At 34.3% G+C, this 10227-nt stretch overlaps 1 protein-coding gene across 2 annotated transcripts in view; it reads right to left on the reverse strand.

Annotated features, from left to right (window-relative positions):
* Positions 1 to 3126, reverse strand: part of LOC112003901 (protein EMBRYO SAC DEVELOPMENT ARREST 30) — a 20727-nt gene extending 17601 nt beyond the window's left edge. The window contains exons 1-6 of one of the 2 annotated variants that reach the window (XM_024036126.2): positions 2945 to 3126; positions 2569 to 2795; positions 2397 to 2487; positions 2024 to 2094; positions 1859 to 1947; positions 1520 to 1763 (exon numbers count right to left, since the gene is read on the reverse strand). In XM_024036126.2, coding sequence (XP_023891894.1) covers positions 1520 to 1763; positions 1859 to 1947; positions 2024 to 2094; positions 2397 to 2487; positions 2569 to 2745 — 672 coding nt within the window. In that variant the 5' untranslated portion in view covers positions 2746 to 2795; positions 2945 to 3126. Of the gene's footprint in view, positions 1 to 1519; positions 1764 to 1858; positions 1948 to 2023; positions 2095 to 2396; positions 2488 to 2568; positions 2796 to 2944 lie in introns of those variants that run through there. The other variant, XM_065766564.1, reaches the window with a different exon arrangement.
* Between the last annotated feature and the right edge of the window lie 7101 nt (positions 3127 to 10227).

Genomic DNA, 10227 nt, shown 5'->3' on the forward strand with positions numbered 1-10227 from the left:
CCTTTCCTGATATTCTTCCATAACCCATAACCATGAGTCCCTCTCACAACCTAGTGCACCAACCTCCACTATCCTCTCCCTATTTGGTGGCTATTACCTGACGCCATAAATGAGTAGCTTCCTTCCCAAATCGCCAAAGCTACTTCCCAAGTAGAGCTTGGTTAAAAAGCCCAATCTTCCGAATCCCCAAACCCCCTATCTCCACTGGCCAAACAACCTTATCCCAAGCAACAAGCGGATATCTGAAAACATCATTAGAACTCCCCCACAAGAAATTCCTCTGAATCCTCCCTAGTCTATCTGCTATGTGTTGCGGAATTGTAAACAGCGATAGATAATAAGTTGGGAGACTCGACAAAGTACTCTTCAATAAAGTAAGCCTATCTCCTACACACTTTCATACACCACCCTCCTTGACCCTCACCATATTTTGTGGAGATAACTCTCCGCCAAAGATGGGTAACTTCTTGCCCATAACACCACAACCATTTCCCTAGTAAAGCTTGATTGTACGACGCCATACTTCTTATCCCCAAACCACCCAATTTAACAAGCAAACACACCTTATCCCAAGCCAACAAAATTTACCCTATTTAGATATCAATGAAGAGTTACACTAACATCAAGAATATCAGCATTTTTCACAACCTATCCTCCACCCATTCATGAATATCAATATTTTTCATAAGCCATTCATGCATATCAACATGTAGCTTGTCACATATCTTAGCAGATCAAGTTCACTTAAGAAAGTTTGGGAGAAAGGAAGGTAAAGATAAAATCAATTTTCAGGTCAATAGATGATGTTTAAACCTCAGGGAAAGCTCAAGATATGACCAAAATCACAGGTGAGGCTAGCTAGATATTCAAATCCTTCATTTTAGAGTCTCTAGTATCTACCCATAAGATAAAAACATGAAATCACTTTACAAATTGTTTGCCCCATTACTAAAAGCAATCTCGACATAATTGAAATCCCAGAATTAACACGGCATCTGAATATGCTAGATTTCAAATTTACTCAACTACAGCTATCAGACCACATATTAATAAATAAAAAATAAAAAATAAAAAATAAAAAAAAGAGAAGAAGAAAAATGACCCTCAAGAATAGAACAGTTGGACCTTGGACCTGTTTCAAAATGAGTTCAGTGATAGAACAGGCAGATGTCTTATAGTATCTTAACTAGTTTTTTCTTATGATGGTGTCCTGAAAACAATTGGCCCTAATGTCTCACATACTTGAAAAGCACAATGAAGAAGAAATGACTAATCAAAATATGAAACAAAAGTAAGCTAATAGCTAGTCAAAGTGAGAAGAAGCAAAAACAGCAATACAAGTACCAACGACTTTCCATAAAAATTCACTGATGGAATGAACCAACTTAACCTTAACTAGATAAAAGTTTTCTAGAGATCTTATATTTGTTAATAGAAACCCTGTGCTTTCCCAAATAAGAAGACATGTATTGCAAACTGACTCAAGATAATATTGATTATTGAACAACATCTAAAATACCTGCAGGCATCCACCATCCTTAAGCACCAATCCAATAACGTTGGCTTTCTTTAACTTTGGTAGAATTTCTTCAATATAATAGTTTGGAGAAGCTGAACTTTTGGGCCTAAAATTAGGAAATTCATTCCTTTTCCTTCCTGCCTTTAGATTGTCAGGCAGGCTCTTCACAATGATTAAATCATTTTTGAGTGATGCTATAAACTCTTCCTCATCATAGAGATATGAAAAACTCTTGAATTTATAACTGAATGAAAACAGAGTGTAAGATCAAGCACCTACACAATGAATTGCATAGAAAATTAATTTTGAAACAACTGATCAAGTAAGTATGCAGGATACCTAATGCCTTTTGAGCGGGTACTTTCTTGAATCTCTGGAATGACTAGGGTAGCATTTAGAAGCCTAGATATGGTGACCAGATCGCATATCTAGAAAATAAGAGAAATGTTACGAACTCCTCATAGAAAATTTTTAGAAGAAATTTTATACATTAATGAATCATACCGAGGATCTAATCTGGGCAAACCCACCAAAAATTTTTGCATAAATGAAACCATTACTCTGCTCATTTGGAACTGCAAAGAAAAGAAAACATAATTAATCAATTTAGAGATGTAAAGTTGAAGCTTAGATTCTAGATACAAGTAAATAAATAAATCATGGCCTTTGAAGTATCCAACTTAATTATATTCACTAAATTTTCAATGGTATAATTAAATTAGATATTGGTAGATTATCCATCGTCATGAAACAAAAGAAAGTTATGTCCGATAGTCGATAACCAAAAAAAAAAAAAAAATGGATGAACTCAATTGTTTCTTTATAGAATAAAGCAAATATATGATGAAATGGGGGGGTTTTGAGCAGAATAAATTACCAGGATAGCTGCTGCTTCTGGGGTTTGCATAAGGTTGCAAAGGCTGCAAGGACTGGACAAGCCCCCATATCTTCTTTTTATTTCTAATAATCTGTAAAATTTCGTATATTATATGAGTAAGAGAGACAGAGTAGGAAGGAAGCAATGAAAAAGAAAACACAAACACAAACACCTGTGCTGATGTTCCTAAGACATTAGCAAAATCGGCACGCAAGGCGGGCATAGCACTGTACTGGACCAAATTGACAGTGGAAAACTTTGTGACAGAAAGGTGGGCCAACAGAGAAACGACAGATAAAGTGAGGAGGGAAAGGGTAACCCATTTCGTCTTCTTTGATTTTATTATCATCTTCTTCTTCTTCTTCCTCTTCTTCTTTTTATTCTTCTGACCTCCCTCATCTATCAATCCCAGACGCACAAACAAATAAACAAATAGCTATGATATCATATCATATCATATCATATATATTTCTTCTATCTAACATTAATAATACTGTAATTAAATAAAAGATCAAGAACATAACAATAATAATGTGAGAGGAGAGTACCTGAAAACTGAAATCAAATGTGATTCTTTTTGTTTCCTTTCAATTCTTTTTGGTTTTGGTTTTGGTTTTGGGGGTGTGTGTAAGTGTGAGTCGATGTGAATATATATATATATATATAATAGTAAATAAATATAAAGGCCTAGAACAAGAAGAAGAAGAAGAAGAAGAAGAAAGCAAGATCCATATTCTCATTTCTCATTTATTATTTATTATTTTATTAATTAATTGCGTTGTGTTCCCAATCACCCTCAAACTGATTTCAGTCAAACACGTTTTTTTATTGGGCCCAATGGACTGAACTTACTTTGAGATGATCCAAAGCCCAACTCAAAAAATATAAACTAAACGCAACCCCTCTCTCTCTCTCTCTCTCTCTCTCTCTCGGTGCTGGATCTCTCATCACTCGTCACCCTCACCAAATGACACAAAACAAATCTATAGAAGAAGACGGGCATTCCAGTGTAAACTATTTTGGTGTATATATATATATATGAGAAGTACTACGTCCACAAACTGTAACAACTTACCACTTATAATTTGTTGCAAACTGTAACAACTTACCATTTATAATTTGTTGTGAAAATGCTATGGATATAACATTTCTCTATATATATTGCTATTTACTATTCATTTGAAAATTATAAATTTGATTTACCAAATATGGAAGTCATCAGTCACTATAAATATAGAAGTTATCCATAGCTTTAAAACACTATTTTTGCTTTTCTATATACGGTTGTCCAATCCTCCTTTTTTTCTTTTTTCTTTTTTCTTTTTTTTTTAATTTTTATTTTGCTTCTCCTTTTTTTTTCCATTTGTTTAGTCATTGCACTCAACTCATACAAACTATCTATTATATAGTTCGTATAAAAGTTTGAATTCCTAGGATGCATGTTGTGATGACACGTGTCCTTCTGTCAAAGAACATAATAATGACATGTGTCAGCACACCTATTTATTATCATTCTCATTTGAGCTTTAGGGAAGAAAATTAAATAATTACCATTCTCATTAAGTGAGTATTACACACTTATTCATTATCATGTTAAGTTTTAGGGGAATAGATGAATGTAAAATTAATACAATAAAGTGATTTATATCTTTTAGTCTTACATGTGAAAAAAAAACTGCCAATATGCGAATTAAACATGGATACACTTCGAGAGATTCCAGTTAACTCAACTGGTAAAGTCTTTGATGGTTATATAAGAGATCTAGAGTTCAATTCCCGCCTATACCAAAAACTGATTGGTGTCTTGGTCTGATGATAAAAAGCTATCATCAGAAGCGGACGCTATAGGTTGAAACTCTCTCAAAAAAAAAAAAAAAAACATGGATACACTTCCTTTTATGTTACACAATTTTTTTTAATGACCTTTTGTGTTATACATTGAAACATAAAAAGAACTGCAATTTAATGGATTTTATTTTCTCAACAAACAAACAAGAATAAAATAAAATCAATGAGTTGTTATATTATATCCTTTGTAACTCATAATTTCTCATCCAGTGTAACTCATTCCTAAAAATCTCCTCCAAAAACCAAAAAATAAAAACCTTAAATTTTATTAATAAACAATAATTGCACTATATATTAACATATAACACTATTAATTCCAATTGCAACAAAAGAATCTTGACAAAGGTATGACTTTGTTAACTTCTCATTCTTTTTCAAGTTATTTAATCTTTTCCTTTCCCCACTATATCAAATTTCTTTTCCTTTTTTTGAAGTTATTTTCTATTTCCTTAGATAGAAAATATTTTATTTTAATGTTGTTGTTGATGTTCTTCATAAATAGAAAGTCACGGAGAAATTCAACAAATTTTGAGAGAGAGAGAGAGAGAGAGATGAATCCACAAGTTTCCCTTCTTTTGATGATAATGGAGTTCTATTTGAAAACTTCCTTTCTAATAGAGATAAAAGGAGAGATACAAAACTTCCCACATCATTATCTTAATGTTGATGGAGTTCTATTGTTGTTGTTGTTCTCCATAAATATGCTTACAATTGCTCTTTTCATTTTTTGTTATATAGCAAATATAATGTCATAAACATTCTAATCAAATTCAAGCACAAATTAAAAGAGGTCAATATAAAATAAAATAAAATAACTTCTGTATTTTATTATAATAATAACACCTTCTCTAAAATAAATAGTGTTTTTTTAATAACAAGTCTACTTATACAATTTATAAATTATAATAACTTGAAGAAAAAAATCATGCGAAGCATGGGCCAATAACTAGTTCATATAGTAAAAGATGAACTCACCCACTATCCCACAAACTAAACAATTTAAAACATAGTAAATTACTACCCACTGATGATTGGCCCATGGCCCCACGCACACACCAATTACCCACTCAACATATGGCAAATTCATCACTCATAAATGTAGTAAGGGTCTGTTTAGATACTACTTATTGTTGAAAACTTAAAATACTGTAGCAAAATAATTTTTAAATAGTGCCGTGAGACCCAATTTTAAAGTTGATTTTGTTGAAATTCGTACTTGCAGATCCCGTGCACAGGACCCATGCAAAAAAACTCAGACGCGCCATGGAACGCTATCCAAACCCAGCCTAAGTGTTTATATATTTGATGATTAACCACTTGTGATGTATAGAGTGTGTAAGAGTATTCACATTACAATGCTTGTGCAAAAAATCTTATCTACTTTAGCATAAAAACTTACCTTTTTCTATTTTACATATTCATTTTTTAAAACACTCCACATCATATTATTTATTTTATATTAAATTTTATTAAAATATCAATTTTTCTTAATTTTTTAATTGTTTCTCCTTTTTCACACAAAAAAACCAACATCCATTCTCTTATGTCATCCTCGAAATATGTAAAGAAATAATAAATAAATAAAACTAAATGCAAAATTGATAGTATCAGTGCAAATTTACACAATTATTATAACAAACTTGTAAATTTACATAATTATACACTGACTAATGTGGGTCATTTTTAAGCAAAATTGTGTAAATTTTACACATTTTTCTATTATACACCCACTAATGTGAGTGTTCTAAGTATTATTTACCAAGCACTTTTAACTTTAGTTTCAGTCCATGAGAGAGAGAGAGAGAGAATTGACTACTGATTACTGAGATTCTAGATCAGTAGGCAAGTGGTAGCTGAAGATCAAGCGGAGACGTCGAAGAACGACAAGCAAACAAGTGCGGAGGTCTATCGGTTTAGGAGCAATCTGGATTTGGTGGTTTACATAGACTTTTTGTTGCAACAATGGGAACTAAGAGTTTTAGTAAGGGTATTTTGAGAAATTGACCCCTATAAAATATGGGTTATCAAAAACATGATATTTGCTTCAAATTGTTGTGAATTTGGGGAGGGATATTATTTTATTTTTTATTTTTTGTTGATTTTTTGGGCTGATTTATTGTTGTTGTTGTTTGGGAAAGTTTTTGGTTCAACCCAAGATTCGGAGGGGTTAAATTTTATTTTTAGTGGACTCAAAAAAAATATTTTAAGGTGTTCAAAGTTTTTTTTTTTTTAGGGTGTTCAACAACCTATATAAATATAAAATTGTAATTTATTTTTAGTGTATATACAAGTTCTTTTTTTTTTTTTGGTGTAACCAAGCATCATAAGCTACTTTCTCTAATCCTACTACGTGGGTTAGTCTTGGGTCTATCACTCACAAAATAAAAATTCTAAGACCACATAAAATGGCACAACTTCTGCCATAACTGTCCACGTGGCAGATTATGAATAGTGGAGAAAAAGTGATAGGTTCATGTAAAAATGATAGAAAGTCAATCACAGTCTAACACGTAAGATAGTTGTGACAATTTATGTGGTGCTAGAACTACTCCTCACAAAACAATGACTTCAAGATTCTCTCTTTTAAATCTTATCATATCATGTTTGTCGTTTATTCTAAAAATTTTTTTTTTTTGGTGTAACCAAGCATCATAAGCTACTTTCTCTAATCCTACTACGTGGGTTAGTCTTGGGTCTATCACTCACAAAATAAAAATTCTAAGACCACATAAAATGGCACAACTTCTGCCATAACTGTCCACGTGGCAGATTATGAATAGTGGAGAAAAAGTGATAGGTTCATGTAAAAATGATAGAAAGTCAATCACAGTCTAACACGTAAGATAGTTGTGACAATTTATGTGGTGCTAGAACTACTCCTCACAAAACAATGACTTCAAGATTCTCTCTTTTAAATCTTATCATATCATGTTTGTCGTTTATTCTAAAAAAATAAAAATAAAAAAAAATAAAAAAAAAAATAAAAAAAAAAACCTTGTTATGTCATGATTCATGATTGTAGCCAAGGTTTACAAAGAAAATTCTTAGGTATTCTCGGAGAAATTGTGTTCCTTCCTCTTACATTGATGGTGGTGGTGACTACACCTCAAATGCTTTCAAAACTTGCCTCTCACAACAAGGTATTGTTCACCAAATTTCTTGTCCATACACTCCTCAGCAAAATGGTTTAGTTGAAAGAAAGCACAGACATCTTATTGAAACCACCATCACTCTCTTGTCTCAAGCTTCAATGCCTTCATCCTATTGGTCTTATGCAGTTCTCACTGCTGTGCACTTGATTAATCTTCTTCCTACATCTGTTCTTGCCTTCCATTCTCCCTGGAATAAACTATATTCTGTTTCTCCTGATCTTTCTCAACTCAAAGTGTTGGTTGTGCCTGTTATCCACATCTCAGACCTTATACTCCTTATAAACTTGCTCCAAGATCCATATAATGCATATTTCTTGGCTACCCTATAGGCACAAAAGGCTACTTATGCTTAGACTTGAACACCAAACACTTATATACTTCTAGGCACGTTATTTTCAATGAATCTAAATTTCATTTTTTCCTTTCTCACCAATTCCTCTCCTCTTGCTTCTTCATCTCATTTATCTACTGATCTTTCTTAGTTTTCCAATATGTTGTATCTTCATTCTACAAATCGACCCTCAATTCTAGGTCCATATGCTGTCAATACTCCTTATTCCTCCACTGTGTCCATTGCCACTACATCTGATCTTACTACCTTGCTATCATCCCTTACCTCTAATACTTCCTCATCTCCATCTGCTACCTTACCTTTACTACCTTCTCAGCCGACCTCTACCTCATATACATTGCTACCTCAACTCCATCTCTGTCCATTCCTCCATCAGATTCTTTACCCGATATACCTTCTATTCAACCCTTACCTACCACAATCTCTACAAATCACCATCCTATGCAAACCAGATCCAAGTCTAGTATTTCTAAAGCTCATCCTAAATTGTGTTACAAGGCTGTGTTGGACTATACCCTTACTAAACCTCCCACTTATAAGGTTGCTTCTCAATATCCTAAGTGGTGTGAGGCCATGGATGCTGAGTTTCAAGCATTGCAAAGGCAGCAGACATGGTTTTTGGTTCCTGCACCTCCTAATGGTAATCTGGTTGGGTGTAAATGGGTCTACAAGTTGAAGTTGAACAGTGATGGTTCCATCTTCAGGTACAATGCCAAATTGGTAGCCAAAGGTTTTCATCAATAGGTAGGAATTGATTTTCAGGAAACCTTTAGTCCTGTCGTCAAGCCTGCTACTGTGAGGTTTGTCATTGCTATTATTGTTAGCTGCAATTGGAGTTTGAGGCAACTTGATGTCTCAAATGCATTTTTACATGGATATCTTAAGGAGGATGTTAATATGCAGCAACCACCTGGTTATGTGGATCCACTTTATCCTTCATATGTGTGCAAGATTCACAAATCCTTGTATGGTCTCAAACAGGCTCCTAGAGCCTGGTTTGAGAGGTTCACTTTTCACCTTCTTCATTTGGGGTTCACTACATCTCTAGCTAACAAATATCTTTTCATCTTTCAGTCCTCAAGCACCATTATCTACCTATTATTATGTGTGGATTACATTATTGTTACAAGCAATAGTACCTCTCAGGTTACTCATCTTATCACTGCCCTCAGTTAGGTGTTTGAACTCAAGGACTTGGGTCCCTTAAGCTACTTCTTAGGGATCCAGATTTCTCATACTAAGCATGGCATATCTCTCACTCAGTCTAAGTATGCTTCTGATGTCTTACATAGGTTCAATATGGACAATTCGAAGCCTGTGAAGACTCCTTGTTGCTCATCTTCTCGTTTGGTGCCTCATTCTGATATTCTCTTAATCGATCCCACTGTGTATAGAAGTATGGTAGGTGCTCTTTAGTACCTTACATTTACCAGACCATATTTGGCCTTCAATGTTCATCAACTTTGTCAATTCATGAGCAAGCCCACCTCAGTTCACTTGGAGGCTGCTAAACGTGTCCTTAGATATCTCAGGGGCACTTTGAATCATGGCATTTGCTTCTCCCCTGGCCCCTTGTCCCTCACTACTTTCTATGATGCAGATTGGGTAAGGGACCTTACAGATAGACGCTTTACCACAAGATTATTGGTTTTTCTTGGTCCAAATCCAATTTCTTGGTCTACCAAGAAACAACCTACTGTCTCACACTCCTCCACAGAGGCTAAGTATAGGGCCTTAGCTACAACTGCTGCTGAACTTTCCTAGTTACGAATTTTGTTCAAGGAGCTTCGAATTTTTCTTCCATATGTTCCTGTCCTATGGTGTGATAATGTGTCAGCCATTGCTTTTTCTGCAAATCCAGTCTTCCATTCCCGAACTAAGCATTTGGAAGTTGATTATCATTATGTTAGGGAGAAAGTTCTTTGCAAAGATCTCAAAATTGGATTTGTTTCTAGTACAGATAACATGGTAGATATCTTCACCAAGCCTTTATCTGCTCCTTATTTTCTTTCATTTCGTTCCAAACTCCTGGTGGATTCCTCCCCCTGTCGTTTAAGGGGGGATGTTGAAGATGAAGCTCAAGCACAAAGAAATGGAGGTTCAAGTTCAACACGAATTCAACAGCACGCCCTCGTTTGAAATTGTAATGGTTGTTAAAGCGCACCGTTTCATTAAAGCTGTTGCGCACCGTTTCATTAAAGGCATTAGTGATGCGCATCGTTTTGATTGTATAACTGATGCTTCTCCATCATGTGATCAAACGGTGTCATCTTGAGCTACTCAAATGACAGTTATTGTGGCGCGAAGAGCAGTTATGGTTGAGCCAAGGCTTCTGTGAATTTAGGCGCATCGTTTGGATTGTATCTATTTTGGTGTAGCTATGATTGTAACTATATATATGCGATGGTGTATCTCAAATGTAATTAAGTTTTGTATTCACATTTTTCTTTTCAATCAAGAAGATATTTTTCTCTCAATC

This window comes from Quercus suber, unplaced genomic scaffold, assembly GCF_002906115.3.
Source record: "Quercus suber isolate HL8 unplaced genomic scaffold, Cork oak 2.0 scaffold_720, whole genome shotgun sequence".
In the NCBI taxonomy this organism is placed as follows: Eukaryota; Viridiplantae; Streptophyta; class Magnoliopsida; order Fagales; family Fagaceae; genus Quercus; species Quercus suber.